Below are 15,846 nucleotides of genomic sequence, written 5' to 3'. Positions count from 1 at the left end.
CCAAGTCATGACCTGCTGGTGATTGGCTTAGTCCAAAAAAATTTCAGCTTAGAACAACATTTCACAAACAGTTGTGTTTCACCATGCTATAAATTATTAAAGTTAAAAACAACCACCACCAGGTACAATTTACAAATACAAATCAGAGTAGGGCTATTTAGTTTCTCTCTACTGCCTTCAATATTGTAATTAACCCCCCTTTAATGCAGAACGCTAACAGCGTTACAAACAAGAAATGTCTGAGTTGAAACAGCCAGCAGAACTTGTTGCTGCATGCAAAACCGAGCCAGCATAGAAAGGAAATGCTTATTAAACCACAACCCAAGGTATAAAATACTTGTAGGGAGGACTGACGTTAGTTTTGCCATGTGTTTATTTTCTTAATTTTTTTTAGATACTCTGTATTCCTCTGTTAGGTATTAATGTATATGCAGATCTCTCAAAGGTTGGGATGTAACTAAGCTGTTTTTTAAATGTTATCTCGGTAATGCATTCTTGTTTAGGAATATATGGGGTTTTTTCCCCCTGGACAAGAGAGGCTGTAATTCTATATTGATTTGAGTGGAAGACCCATTGAATACTGTGGGATTTGCTGCTTTGTAAACTGGCATGGGGCTGTGCTGTAGCTTTCATATATTCCCACATTCTTTTTAACTTTCCAGCACAAGCTCCCTGTGCCTGGAATACTATATCTTTTAAAGATGTGCTGCCAGGTTTTTTTTTGTAGAAAAATCTTTACAGAAGTGAAGCTTTCCAGGTGAAAGCTATTCCTCCAATATGAGCTTCCCATGTGTGGCAGACAGTTCCTACCTATTAAAGAGAGAGAACAGTTTTTAGCATTCTAGACCAGACTTCCCCAACCTACTGTCTTCCAGATGTTTTTGGACTACAACTCCCATAATATCTGACCTTTCAGCTTACTGCGTAAGGCTGGTGGGAGCTGGGAATCCAGAATATTTGGGTAGTACCAAGACACAAACATTTCCAGAAACCCATGCACTCATCCCCCTCAATCCCTTTCTCCTAAAGATCTCTTTTTTGAACTGGAGAGGAAGACTCACACACCAGCTTACACTCAGATAACACAATAATGTTAAAAAACTGAAACAGATTCGTCAGGGCAGTCTAGCAGCGAAAAGCCTTCACCCACCAGCTGCCTTCTTAAGCAGACTGATTTTCTGCCATGTTCTTGACTAACAGCAGCAAAGGGGGCTTAATGTGCTTCTCCTGAGAAACCAAACCAGCTAGGCCATGACATTTGTTGGGGCTAGGTGTGCACGAGTTAATTTCGCTTCCAAAGTACTGAAATATTCACAATTCCATTTCAAAAGGTTTCTCATTTTGCAGCACACTGAAACCTGGGTTCTTCTACCACTTGATTGCTTCCAACATGTGACTGGGATCCACAGGACTCTGCAGTGAGCTTACACAGCTGATATTGCTAGCTGTGGACCTCTGCTTATCCTCTTGGGGAGTATAGAAAGTGGTTTGTGACCAATTTTTGTTTTTTAAAGAGGTGCATACTCTAAGGTTGTGTATGGCTAAATCTGTAGTGGTGAACCCTCAATAAGTAATAGGGAAAAAACTTAGAAACAGAGATATGAAGCTAGGAGCTAAATGGCACCTTAAGCCTGGGTTATGGGCACAACGACGGAATGTCTAGGTGCGCTTTTTTATAACAAGAATACAAAGCTGAAAATGAGTGAACTGCAGCTAAAATATTATGTTCATTTTTCACAAAGTCTAGCCCTCCCTTATATTCTTAAGAGGGTCTCTAGTCTTCAAAGAGTAGCTGGAAGTGGGCGGGCAGAAAAAGCTCCTCCTTTCCTTCCACTGCAGTTTTAATCTGAAATCTTAGGTGCAGAGCTCAGAAACCACTCGCGCTATTGAAATTCCCTTGTCACAAAAGGCGCCTAGAACAATGGGAGTTTCAAACACTAGAAAAAAACACGTTCACCATTTTTAATTGAATGCTCAAACAATGAAAAGTTCTGTGTGACACAAAATTCTGTATGTGCCTACACTAAGAAAGGTTGTTCCAATAAAAGATAACGTGCTTTTATAAACCATATCTGTACTTATCACGAAACGGCTATGGCCTTTGTCCTGACACACCCCTCTCCCTGCCTCCTCATTTTGCAAAATCAAAGTCTAATGAGTTAAATTTTATGAGATGCCCAATTAAGGAAGTGAAAATGTTCCCATGAAATGAGTTGCAGTTTGCACATTGCACTTTCAGTTGGCACCAATAACAATGTGCCTTGAAAAACAGGCAGCATTTCCTTGAGTGAATAGAATTGCAAATGCACTGTAGCTTGCTGAATGAGCTGCTGGATAACAGCGATGGCTTACCCAGCCTCACATTTCTCTGGTCACTGAGGGAAGGCATTGCACTTCATTGTGAGTACCAACTATTTTTTCCAACATGTTCAGCAAATCCACTTGGATGGGTTAGCAAAGCAAAGCAGAGCTTAGTGTGAACCAGGGTTTGGACCTTACCCCACTTCTTGTAGTGTTTGCTACATATGTCTCCTGCCCTTCCAATATAATCCTTGCATGCATAGGCAGAGTGCTTTTTACCACAGAGTCGTAGGAAATTGGGGATGAGCTTCTGTAGGTCAAAAGGTCCATCTTCAAGGCACTGTTCCATCTTGAAGGATTCAAAACTGCATTCTCATTGTGCGCCGTGTCCTTTGGATAACATTACTTCTGATCAGAAAGCTCTTGCTGAAACATAGGAGGCAAAACAAATTGTGGTTTTGCACACTTTCAACTGCAAGAGAAGACAGAAAGTGAGAGACACTCATATTTACTTTCCCTGCCTGTAACCTGTAGCATTGTGCCATAGGCAGCTACTGCTCATTAAAACTTTTTTGTTTAGTCGTTTAGTCGTGTCTGACTCTTTGTGACCCCATGGACCAGAGCACGCCAGGCACTCCTGTCTTCCACTGCCTCCCGCAGTTTGGAGAACACTGTCCAACCATCTCATCCTCTGTCGTCCCCTTCTCCTTGTGCCCTCCGTCTTTCCCAACATCAGGGTCTTTTCCAGGGAGTCTTCTCATGAGGTGGCCAAAGTATTGGAGCCTCAGCTTCACGATCTGTCCTTCCAGTGAGCACTCAGGGCTGGTTTCCTTCAGAATGGATAGGTTTGATCTTGCAGTCCATGGGACTCTCAACAGTCTCCTCCAGCACCATAATTCAAAAGCATCAATTCTTCGGCGATCAGCCTTCTTTATAGTCCAGCTCTAACTTCCATACATCACTACTGGGAAAACCATAGTTTTAACTATATGGACCTTTGTTGGCAAGGTGATGTCTCTGCTTTTTAAGATGCTGTCTAGGTTTGTCATTGCTTTTCTCCCAAGAAGCAGGCGTCTTCTTATTTCGTGACTGCTATAGCCATCTGCAGTGATCATGGAACCCACCCAAGAAAGTAAAATCTCTCACTGCCTCCATTTCTTCCCCTTCTATTTGCCAGGTGGTGATGGGAACAGTGGCCATGATCTTAGTTTTTTTGATGTTGAGCTTCAGACCATATTTTGTGCTCTCCTCTTTCACCCTCATTAAAGGGTTCTTTAATTCCTCCTCGCTTTCTGCCATCAAGGTTGTGTCATCAGCATATCTGAGGTTGTTGATATTTCTTCCGGCAATCTTAATTCTGGATTCATCCAGTCCAGCCTTTCGCATGATGAATTCTGCATACAAGTTAAATAAGCAGGGAGACAATATTTAGCCTTGTCGTACTCCTTTCCCAATTTTGAACCAATCAGTTATTCCATGACCAGTTCTAACTGTAGCTTCTTGTCCCACATAGAGATTTCTCAGGAGAGATTTCTCATTAAAACTAGGAGCCAGATTAATAAAAGGGGGAGGGTTTCAGCTCAAGGTGTTATGTTGCTATTGTATTATGCAGCACATCTACAGTAACTTGAATGCATGCATATACATACATATACACACACCATGCCCTTTAACCAGGAACTTACCTCATTTTCAACAGTAAGGAAGAAAACACTGATGGGAGAGCCAAGGATAGGAAATGGCAAAAGTAACCATTTCTAAGTGGATAGCCATGTTAGGCTGTTGCGGACCAAAAAAAATCAAGGGTTGTAGCACCATAAAAGTTAACACTTCTATTATTATGGCATAACCCATGATGGGCAAAAGTATAAAACTTGAGTTCTTCATAAGCATCAATAATTAGTAATTGTTTCAGTTAATCTGTCCACCCCCTCAATTCACCACAAGCTTGACTGATACATCCTCAGTATAAAACATTTATTCTTGCACAGATTGATCTCTCCGATTCAAAGTAATTTTTAAGCAGTTAATTTTTGAAGTTCCTCTCTGACTGATTGGACTGAGTGCTGTCTCAATCACAGCACACAACAAACCTAAGCATGGCATCAGGCTTCCCATAGCCTCCTCTCCCACATCCCAAGGCTCCAGGTGGGGGGCAAAAGAGGTTGACCAGCTGATCCTGGCAAACAGGTGAATCAATTAGATAAAGGCAGAGGCGGAGCATATGCTCGCGCTGCCCAGGGTGGGGGGCGCTCCCGAGGGGGGCAGGGTACGGAGGGTGCCCTCCCACACACCACAGTTCAGGGTAGGAGAGTGGCAGGGATGCTGTTGCTCGGAGCTACTGCGGCCGCGTGCGCCTTGCCACAGCTAAGGAGGGCTGTTCTCTGCTGCCGGGTTAGAAGACCTTCTGCCGCCAGGTGCAGGGTGTGCCAGCCACTCACCTGCCATTTTGTCACCCCCTTCAGTCATGACACCTGGGACAGACCACACACACCACACACCCCTTCCTACACCCCTGGATAAAGGGAAAGAGAGTGTAAAATGTTGAGTGAACAGTGTCTATTGTGCCCCCAAGGCCAGTTGCATGCCCAGTGGAAGCATTTTTATCCGTTTTGGTTCATTCTTTAAATGATGCAGCTTTTTCTCCAAGGGCTGGAGCAGAGCTGGATGGGTTCAGTTCCTCTGCAGTTAGTAATGTGTAGAGGTACACACACTCATTGCTATTAGGCACGTGTTAGAAGCCAGTATTGAGCTGAGCAGTCTGGTAGCTCTTCCTCCTGCTAGGCTCCGGTTTTGTGCTGGAAACACTACAGGCTAGAAGGAAACCACAGCACACAGCTCGCGTGTGCAAGCTTCTTTGCAGAAAAGATAAGGAGCTCACCCTTTCTGTGTCATTTTGAAGTTGCTTTGGCAACATCTGATGTACTGTTGCAGCTGCTGGTCTAAATCCGACGTCATCCTTTGTCAGAATTGCCAAACAGCAACAACAACAACAACCCTGTAACATTTTGGAGCATGTTTGGTGAAGATACAAGCAGGGCAACTGCCATTGCTGCTGGTGCAACCCACCTGCTGGTCAGGGTTTTTTAGGACCCCCCCCCCACCAAACCCTAATGCCTCCCCTACTCAAGGTTGCTATTTGAAAGAAAAATCAGACTTGCAAGGTCAAAATACGCATTTGACATGTAGTTTGGCTCTCACCCCGTGAGGCTGCCATTTGATAAAGCCTTTGAATAAGTAGCTGCAGTTGCTATTAGTGTTTAGTTATGCCCGTGTTTCCCAAACTTGGGTCTGTTTTTGATCTACTCCCACCATCCCTAGCTAGCAGGACCAGTGGTCAGCATTGATGGGAACTGTAGTTCAAAAAAAGCTGGAGAGAGATCAAAGTTTGGGAAACACTGACTTATACACTACCTAGAGGTAGGTAGGTAGGTATTATATGACCCCATGTATAAGACGCCCCCTATTTTGGGGGACTCAAAATTAAGAAAACACCCCTCAGCACTAACCGTGTATAAGACGAGACCCAATTTTAAACCTAATTTTTTGGTTAAAAAAACACCTAGTCTAATACATGGAAAAATACGGTAAATTATGAAAGCCAAAACACCTCACAGTCAGCAAATGACGCTCCTTTGTCAAAGACCTTCGCAACCAGGGTCTTTTCATTGTCTATTAAATCTTTCTGTTGTTGCTAGTGGTGAGACAAATTTCCAAGATGATGCTGAACAGACAGAATTGCAGTGGCTTCCCCAGAGTGACTCTAGGGCACAATGGAGCCTGCATTCCATGACAATGCTGGACCCCATCATACAGGTGTTTCCCCCTCAGTCACAAAGCATTGCAGATGTTGATATTAGGGGTGCATGGTGGCATCATTTGGAGGGAAATATGCTCCCCTCCCCCCAAAAGTGCTACAAGTAAAGTATCCTGTTTCATAACCTCATCCCTTCCAATTATGAACAGTGGTAGTCATACCAGAAAAAAAAAATCTAGCACAGACCAGCCGTACTCAAAGAAACTGAAGAACCACAACAAGCTAGGCAGAATTTGTTTTTGTTTTTCAATGTTTAAAAGATATGTTAATTGCTAAGCAGTTGCGGCATTTGAAGTCGCTTCACAAACTCAAGAGAGATGATATCTGTATTTTACTAACCACACTGCAGAAGTGCAATCCCTCAGTTACGTTGTTTTTGGATGTTTTAATCAGAGATAAACCTGAGCTGCTTGTGCGTATGCACACATGTATAGGCATGTGCATACGTCACTCTTGCACACCTATTTAGGAACATACCTGCTATTCTGACGAATCTTGCTCGTCCAGTGGGTATATTTAATGAGAGGAGTTCATTTGTGCTCAGAATATCAGAAGAAAGGCTGGAGTCTTTTGGTAAGTCAAAGGCAGCTGATATGAACTGAGCTCTGTGCAGCAAGGGTTCTCAAATGTCCTCATGAGCTTTTCTTAACAGAAAACTAAACCTTATGGCCTCCATTTTGGCTTTAGAAAAAGGCAACTTACTGTTCATTCTTCTCAAGGTGCAAATTACTCCTCCCTGGTATTAGGAAAAAGGGGGCTGAAGTCTCTAGGAACAGGAACATTTTGGAACTCGGTATCATTTAATCCACATAAAATATGCATAATTGCACCAGTTATGAATATCTGTTAGCTCAACAGCAAGCTAGCAACAGGAGGGACACACAAAATAGATTATTGTATTTATTCACTTATTTTTAAAAGTTTAATTGATATATTAATGTTACTTAGTGACTACCTACACAATCCTGCCAACATGCTGATGTAACTACTTGTTTATTATAATATATAAAAACACTGTCTTTTTAAGAAAGCATACACAAATCAATGGAGGGGACCGTGACAGCTGCTTATTATCCATTAAATGATGCATGGTTCATACTTTGAAGACTAAGGAAGGTTGCTATCTTTAGTATTTACTAAACAGTAAATTACTAAATGAGTGTTTTCCTTTTGTTTCCTCTCTAAAGCTGAACTGGCTGCATTGGATCAATACCATTGACTGAAAGTCCGCCATCAAACAAGCACACACGAAACCACACGAGGGCCTCCATTTTTAAAGTGCCCCTGTGAGTTTCCTATCTTTGGAGAAGAAATGGAAGCGCAACACAGCAAGCTGGAATTTTTCCACAAGTTGGGCTACGGAAAGGAGCAAGTCTGCCATGTGCTGGAGAAGCTAGGTCAAGACGCCTCAGAGAACGATTTGCTACAAGAACTGGTCCAGGCAGGCAGCAGGCCTCAGGAGCCTGAGAACTGGACGCCACCTTTTCACCCCACCCCTGCTGCCCATGGATCATGCAGGCCTCTGCCAATTTCCAGACAGTCTACTGAGGAAGGAAGTGATCCCTCCAGTGTCTTGAGAGCTATTGTGATTGACGGCAGCAATGTTGCTATGAGGCAAGCATCTTTTTCATTTTGTTATCTCGGTGACTTCTCTGTTTCTTAAGCTTGCCCTGTGGTGCAAGCCAAACCTTGTCCGTAGATAAGATGGGACACCTGAGGTATGGGAAATGCGCTATGGGGTTCAGAGGAGCATCACCCCCATTTCCAAGTGAACCGAATAACTGATTTGCATCATGTTTGGAGCGATGAGAGTGAGGTGATCTGAAAGCTCTTCTCTTGGGGTGGTTGATCAATGATGGCACATTCATACAAGCATGTGTCATCAAGCAAGTGATAAGCATGCTTGTGTGAACTATCCCATTTGCCTCATTTCCCCAAACTGGCATGCCTCTCATCTCTCTCATCCCTTTAAAGTAAGCCATGCAGAAGTTTGCACATGAGGAAGTTGCGCTGTGCCGCTGACTGCTTTGATGCAAAATTATGTTCTCCAAAAGGAGATAAGAGTTATTTGTTATGGTAACAGGCCTCTATACAAACGGCCGACTTCCTGATGATAAAGCCAGAGGTTGGTTGGTGGTGACAGGGAATATAGCTGCAAGAGCTTACATTTAAGGGGAAATGTGAAGAGAGGGACAAACAGACTGGCTTGGCTGTGTCTGCCTATTAAGCACATATACAACCAATCTCTTTAGCATGCTAGAATTCTATTTCCCAAACAGGAACTCCCGAAGAGGTATCTCTCTTCTACAGACTTAATTTACAGCATAATCCTAAACATGTCTACTCAGAAGTCAATCCTTCTGAATTCAGTGCAGACTAGCAGGGCTAGGCTTGCAACCTTAGTTCAACAATGATGCCATTTCCCCAAGGCTCCTAGGAATTGCAGTTCTGTAAAGTGGACTGGGGATTCCTAACAAAGAATCCTCAACATCTGCTCCAAACTACAATCTCCATGATTCTTTTGAGAAAGCATGGCAGCATAATTGGCATATAATGGATATTAATTTCATTTTTTATGGCTAAGTATTCCTTTTCTCCTTAATTGTGCAGATTTTGGCGGTGTCTGCACATCATAGTAGACCATAAACCATGGTTTACTGATCATGAGCCACTTTGCTCCTTCCCGTTTTGCTGGATTCATGATACTATAGCACATGAACTGGGCCACTGTGACCTTCTGTTTCAGCTACCAACAACCTGCCCCTCTAGTATCACTGCTAGAGCCACAAACTCCATTACTGGCTTCCCACTATTGACACTTTCCATTTTGACTTGCCTTTATATATATATATCTTCTGATGGCTGTTAAATGATGAAATATCCAGGGACAGGAAGCCCTAAAGCAGTTAGTGCCCTCCAAATATTTTGGACTAGGTTGGATACTGTTGCCCTAAACTAAATTAAACTTCTTTGTTTTCATACTCAACAGGCTGCTGAAAGATTAAACAAATGCCAATAAAATCAATGACTCACCTCTTTTTATCCTGGTAAACAAGTGCAAGGTTTCTTTCTCTTGTGGGTGGAGTTCTGTTTCAGATAAACTCAAAGACCTGCATATGAGAGTCAATGATGTTAGAATTGTTCATATAGGTAGGCAAGGGAAACAACCTAGGGCAACAATCCTGGGGGTGGGAACTCTATGATCATGCAGAATCTCGTTGATAGAGAGGTAATAAGGATGCTGGCTTAGATTAGCTTTTAAGTTTGGTGGTCATAAAGTCCAGTGCACCTGGCCTGGGAGAGCATGGCCCTGACTGAATCCAGTGAAAAAAGCAACTGAACAGATTCTTGGGCTGTGGCATTGTTTAGGGTGTTTGGTTGGAATTTTTGTTGTTGTTGTTATAGATGTTAATTTTTGCTTTTGTTTTTAGATCTCATTATGATTTATGTGGGAAATTGGTCAATTTGGTTGTACACTTTTTGATGTGTTGTTTATTGTTTATGAATTTTTGTTATGTTTCTAATTATGTAAATCTTGTCATGTTGTCAGCCACCTTGAGCATCATTTTAACTATGGAAAGGCATCACACAAATTAAGTGATGATGGTAGAGGCTGAAGTAAAATTACTTTAGAAATTTCATTCATCCCTATACAACTTGGTTCCATGCCTTGCCTATTTAATATCCTTGCCTATTTAATTTCCTCCATCTACATATATTTCTGAGCTGATTTGCCATGATAAAGAATCAAGCTCTGACTCATCATTCCCCAAGGTGACTTCTGAACAGCAGGGGCATAGAAGGGAAGGAAACAGTCAGCAATAGTAGCTGCCTCTGCCCTCACATTTTCATGAGAATATCAATGATACAAAATACTAGAACACATGTAAACTGAGCAGATATCATAGGCAGTAACTGTCGAAAAGCAGCAAGACTTTCTGACCCTAAAACAGGCATCCCCAAACTTCGGCCCTCCAGATGTTTTGGACTACAATTCCCATCTTCCCCGACCACTGGTCCTGTTAGCTAGGGATCATGGGAGTTGTAGGCCAAAACATCTGGAGGGCCGCAGTTTGGAGATACCTGCCCTAAAACATACTTCCTTTCTCTCAGTCTCTCTCTTTCTCTGTCTTTTCTTTTTTTTCTTCCAGTCATGGAAATAAGGAAGTGTTTTCATGCTTGGGAATTCAGCTGGTGGTGGACTGGTTCAAACACAGAGGTCATCAATATATCAAAGTCTTTGTCCCATCATGGAGAAAGGAAGCAAGCCGATTTGATAACCCCATTACAGGTAGGCATGCCTCCCGTACATATTTTAGGTATAAAAGCTTGCAAAATTTTAGGTCACCATTTTGGCTCCTAGTTCAGACACATCCCACAGGATTTGGTGCAAACAGGTGTGCTTTGGAAAACTCTTCCAAGGCTGGTCTAGGATAATAAGATGGGCAAAATAGAGTACTGTAGATACAACTGAATTATTTTCTGTTATAAACACAGACTTTGATGTATTTTCTTTCAAACCTTTGCTGTATTGCTTAGAGAGTGCAAGAGGCCAATTACTTTCATTCTCTCTCCCCAACAAACATGTCTCCTACAAATAGCCTGGCATCTTTTTCTGCCTTGTGTTTCTTTCTAACAGTAATATTGAGATGTCCGAGACTCCAGGTCAATGGCTAGGGTTAATAGCTCATGAATGAAAACATCCCTTCTTACCTGTGGTAATGGTAAAAAGAAAAAAGAAAGAATATCACATTATGCATTTCCATAATTCACATGGATGTTGCAGGTACTCAGTAGCTAACACATTAACTAATAACATGAAAACATTAAAGGATGGTTATGGAGGAAGTGATTTTTAGACTACAGAGTGGCAAGGGAACCAAGGACCACATTTCCTCATGGACAACCTTCCAGGGGCCACATGCCAGTAGTGGGTTAATCCAGAAGAAAAAGTCTCAGAGCAACCAATGTGACACTTAAGGAAGGTGAGGGTTATGGCTAGAGGAGAATTTCAAGAGCCAGAAAGAGAAGTCAGGAGGGTTGTATTTGATTCGTGAGCTGAAGTTCCTCACCCATGTCAGTGACATTTGTTTCAACCTATCTGTCTATGCTTATCCCTGTAGAAATAAATTCCAACTCATAGTGGAATGTTATGCTTCCCAAAGTTAAGGTCTACTCTACTATGTGAAGGGCAAACTATTTTTTTAGATTTATACGCATCATCCTCAACTGCATCACTGTGATTCACCTAGTTCTCTTCCCGTCTGTTACATAAATTGATGACCTGCTTTATTGTCTTGGGACCGCAAGCCAACTTACTCTAGTGAAATGTGATAATGTAGACCTGAATTGTGCTTATTAACTGGTAGATCAGATCACTGATAGTGCAGATTAGAGCAGATATTAATCCGCCATTTTACTCTGATGACATCACTCCTACCACAAGCCAAATTGAGCTCTTGATTGGTCCAGTTTATTAAATGCTGAGCATGCAAAATCCACATTGTGGAGTTCTGGCCCTCTTTAAATTTAATCAATTAATTTACAGAACAGTTCACATTCCAGTTACACTGAAATCAATGGAATTAAAATGGATTCAATCCAAATAATTAAATTTAATTTGAGCAGCTGATTCTGCTGTTAGTTACTAATATAGTGAGTTGAATGGAGAAACCTTTAAGCACATTTTTGAGGATTCCTTGCATGATTTGTGGTGGTGTTCTTATTCCAAACTTCTACTTGGGATCTTCTTTTTTGTTTTGTTTAATTCTCTTCTCTTATTTTTACGTAGATCAGCATGTTCTTGAAAAACTTGCAAAGCAAGCAATTCTTGTGTACACACCATCCCGCAGAATGAAAGGCAAAAGGATGGTATGCTATGATGATCGGTACATAGTTAAACTGGCGTATGAGCAAGATGGGATCATTGTTTCTAATGATAACTTTCGGGACCTGCAGAATGAAAATCCTGAGTGGAAATGGTTCATTGAACAGAGACTACTGATGTACTCCTTTGTCAATGACAAGTAAGAGACTGGCCTATTTGCAAATATTATTTCACCTTGGGTCACATATCTGTGTGAAACTGAACCATAGCATAGTCAGCTGCAGGTCTCATAACATTATGGGTGGAAAGTACTTAGCTTTTCGAAAAGGCATCCTTTGAGACATTTTCTTTGCATCTGTTAGTACACATATTATTTGTAACCTAGGCCATAACAAAAAAAGTAACTTAATTGTATGTACCTATGTTGCCACAGATTGTTAATTCTGCCCATTTTTTATCCAGTTAACAGCTAGATATAAGATGCTACTATCTTCCCATCAGTGGAGGAACTGTGTACATGTTGCAAATCTTTTTTTGCTAAGAATCCCTTCGGTAAACTTAAAATACAATTCAGAAAATATGGTGATGTTTGTCCAATAAACCGATCATTTCCTTTTTAGATTTATGCCTCCTGATGATCCCTTAGGCCGGCATGGACCCTCTCTTGACAGCTTTCTCAGCAAAATGCCACAGATTCCTGAGCCAAAATGGCAGCTCTGCCCTTATGGTAGGTTTTGTTTAATGCCATTCACAGCTTTATCTGCCTCCCTGGTGAGATCCACAGGGAGATTAACTTGAGGCTCTAGAGAAAGAACCAAGACACAAGTGTTATTCAGACATTCCAATCTCTCATACAACCAAGGAGAGCAAAGGTGTACATGCTTGCTCCACTCAAGTTGGAGAGAAATTCTGAAGTGGGGAAACTTCCCTACTCAGGTAGACTCCACACATTATTTTTGCCTCCATTGCAGACATTTGCCTCCAATTTGTGGAGAATGATGAAAAAAGCAGTGGGAAAATGCACCTAGTGTGCTCATCCCAGCTCTCCCTCATGCAATTCTAATTCCTTTAGTGGGTGATTCATGCACCTGTTTTTCATGTTTTCAGTGTAAAATACAAATGGGAAACATGTGCATCAACCTCATGCAGAAATGCTCAGGCTCCCTCAACTTCTGGAGCTCACAAATATTTCAACAGAGGTGACAACAGAAGCACATAAAGCAAGTGTGCAAGCCACAACTTTTTGCCACCTTAAAAACAATTGCAAGTACTCCCCCATCTCATTGCAAAAGGTAGCAGGTAATATGTGACGTCATAGCTACTTTCCCCCACTCTGTATTTGTTTCTCTCTTTATTTAGAGTATTTTCACCCTTCTCTTCAGCCAAAAAAAGACTCCTAGAGTGGGTTACAGAGGTCAATACTAAGACTGTAAGCCTGACTAACAATTACATAAAAGACAGGGCATAAAAAGAAAAAGAAAGAAAATAAGAAGCAGAGAGAACAAAAGGGTAGAGGAAAATAACAAATTCAAACACTAGCTCTTAGTTCTAGATTTCAGCAGGTCATGGAGCTGGATCTAAGCACAGTGGAAGGTTCTGCGGCTTCCTCTCCCTCCAATGGCTTCTGTGATTGTTGCTGGTAACTGAAGGGAAGGCTCTCAGCTTGAGGGGTGCTAACTGCTGTTTTCTCTCCTGCTGGTGACCTTCTAGTGAATCTCACCATACAGATTGAACACCGGGGGGGGGGGGGTATTATTGAGCAAAGCATTATGATACACTTCTACATGTCTTTCAAGTGAAACAATAGCCTGTGGTATGATACCCACACTTCACATGTTGTACCTTCTTTGCATAGCAGGAATTACCACACAGTGTGAGAAATATACATGCCACATTCTCACTGCACATGCAAAGCTATCCTCAAGTTAAGAGAAGCTTGCTGTTCTGACAGTGGCCACAAAGGGGCTGAATGGCACTTCTGATACAAAGATGAAGTATCAGAATACTCTGGGCATACCCAGGGCAGCCAATGACTTGAGTTTCTGAAAAACATACCATTCTCTCTTAATATTAATTTGTTCTATAAACTGATTCGATCAAAAGCATCCAACAGGCTTTTATCTGCCGTGCAGGCATGCTTCCGCAACCGTATGTTGCATCCCACCGAACATGTCTTTAGTAAATTATCTGCTCTGTTTTCCCCCCCACAGGCAAAAAATGCACATATGGCATCAAGTGCAAATATTACCACCCAGAAAGACTGACTTGGGACCATCGCTCTGTAGCTGATGAGCTCCGAGCTAAGACAAAGACCAACTCACTTGCTCAGAGGACGGAGGAAGAGAAGACAAGAGCAAACCCAGTAAAGAACAGAGGTGGGAATACCGGTACATCACATTTACCTGGTCCCACCAGTGGTAGTGTTACTAGCAGGAGCAGCTCAGCACACAGCTTGGCAACATTTCACAGTAATCCCCAACGGTGGGAAGGAGAAGGCAACAGGGATGCAGCAAGTGACTGGACAAACATACATCAAGATAACTGGCAGCCTGAATCAACTGAATTACAACAAGATCAGGCAGGGGCCATGTCAAAGCAACTGACTGCATTGTCCCTCAGTGCCAGCAAATACTCTGGAAATACTCTTGCTGGACCTGGTAAATATGAAGACATAGTGGGTGACCCACGTAAGGATCACTATCTCAAATACAACCAGACTTCATCTCTGTCTCCTCACAGTCTGTGCTGGGATTGCCCTTGCTTACAAATATGTAATTTTCAAGGATGTTACAGAATGCAAACAACAGCAGTGTCAGTCCTGACCTCACAAACACCTTCTAGTTTGCTAAGGGATGGCTTGAAGGCCCAACATGAAGGACAACATGGCTCTATGGTTTCTTTGGCTGAGTCGTTTTCAGGCTGCAAGGATGGAGATATGAAATATCCTGGAAATCTGCAGACCAAATCTTACAACCCATTATTTTTTACGGATTCCAGCTCATTCCACGCACTAGACCATTACATACATTCTTCTGGTACTGAGGCCCAGCAGAATTTGACTCTGCAGTCACTTCCTAGAGAGCAAGCAAATGTCCAGCAAGCACAGTACTTTGGTTTCCCATATAATGTGGCAGAGCAAACTGGGTCCTCCTCCTACACCGATATTGTAGATGCGACACACTTAATGCCATTCGTTCAATGGCATGGGACCCTACATGGCAGATCTCCTAACAGAAAACCATGGTAAGGAGAAAGAGAGGAGTTGGTAATGCCCTATTCAAAGACTCCAGTATTCACCTTCATGCTCAACCTGAACAATTCTCAGTGGAAAGTAGTATTTATATGCTGGCCTTGAGATTTGTTTGTATTCTACTTCCCCTACCTTCCTCACAATTTCTCTTCTGCCATCATTGCAAGCAACATCCTGACCTTCACTCCCTCAAGCCAGTTTGTGTTCTCCTTTCCAGAGACTACTCACATGCCACACTTCCCAAAAAGCTTTTCCTAGATCAGTGTTCTTCAACCATGGATCCCTAGACTACAACTCCCAACATCCTTGACCATTGGCAAAACTGGCTGGGGATGTTTTGAGTTGTAAACCAATAACATCCAGAGACTTAAAGTTGAAGAACACTGTTCTAGATCACCACCACAACCTCCTCTGTTACAATCTGTTTAATTCCAGTTAACCCCTTCTCCACAAACAAATCCATCTTTAGCAAATCCATCTTTCAGCTTTTTCTTATCTGTGTCCGAGGTCTGTGTAGAGCTTATCCTTACCAAGGTTATACTGGTGTTACATTAGTGTGATATAAAGATGTGGATGAAAAATATATACAGCTAAATATTTGAGGATGTGTTGTTGGGCAATGCTGATAGGGATGCAGGCCCATACGCGGGG

General features: G+C 42.2%; 1 protein-coding gene across 3 annotated transcripts; it reads left to right on the top strand.

Moving 5' to 3' along the window:
- Window positions 1-2,261: 2,261 nt before the first annotated feature.
- On the top strand, window positions 2,262-15,846 carry ZC3H12D (zinc finger CCCH-type containing 12D). 3 transcript variants are annotated; one of them, XM_035108778.2, is made up of 6 exons: window positions 2,262-2,400; window positions 7,306-7,732; window positions 10,270-10,409; window positions 11,910-12,144; window positions 12,566-12,672; window positions 14,156-15,846. In XM_035108778.2, the coding sequence occupies exons 2-6, from the start codon at window positions 7,431-7,433 to the stop codon at window positions 15,190-15,192; spliced, it is 1,821 nt and encodes a 606-aa protein (XP_034964669.2). In that variant the 5' UTR covers window positions 2,262-2,400; window positions 7,306-7,430; the 3' UTR covers window positions 15,193-15,846. The 3 variants fall into 3 exon arrangements, with proteins under 3 accessions (XP_034964669.2, XP_060128723.1, XP_034964670.2); XM_060272740.1 differs by lacking the exon at window positions 2,262-2,400 and adding an exon at window positions 6,587-6,691; XM_035108779.2 differs by lacking the exon at window positions 2,262-2,400 and having other exon boundaries at window positions 7,593-10,409; window positions 11,915-12,144.

This window comes from Zootoca vivipara, chromosome 3, assembly GCF_963506605.1.
Source record: "Zootoca vivipara chromosome 3, rZooViv1.1, whole genome shotgun sequence".
Classification (NCBI taxonomy): Eukaryota; Metazoa; Chordata; class Lepidosauria; order Squamata; family Lacertidae; genus Zootoca; species Zootoca vivipara.
The sequence above is the reverse complement of the archived record's forward strand: the minus strand, read 5'-3'. Positions and strand labels throughout refer to the sequence as shown.

Coding starts and splice junctions, on each gene's coding strand:
- ZC3H12D (XM_035108778.2), top strand. CDS start 7,431: ATGGAAGCGCAACACAGCAAGCTGGAATTTTTCCACAAGTTGGGCTAC. Junction 7,733..10,269: donor GGCAGCAATGTTGCTATGAG/GCAAGCATCTTT, acceptor TTTTTCTTCCAG/TCATGGAAATAAGGAAGTGT. Junction 12,673..14,155: donor ATGGCAGCTCTGCCCTTATG/GTAGGTTTTGTT, acceptor TCCCCCCCACAG/GCAAAAAATGCACATATGGC.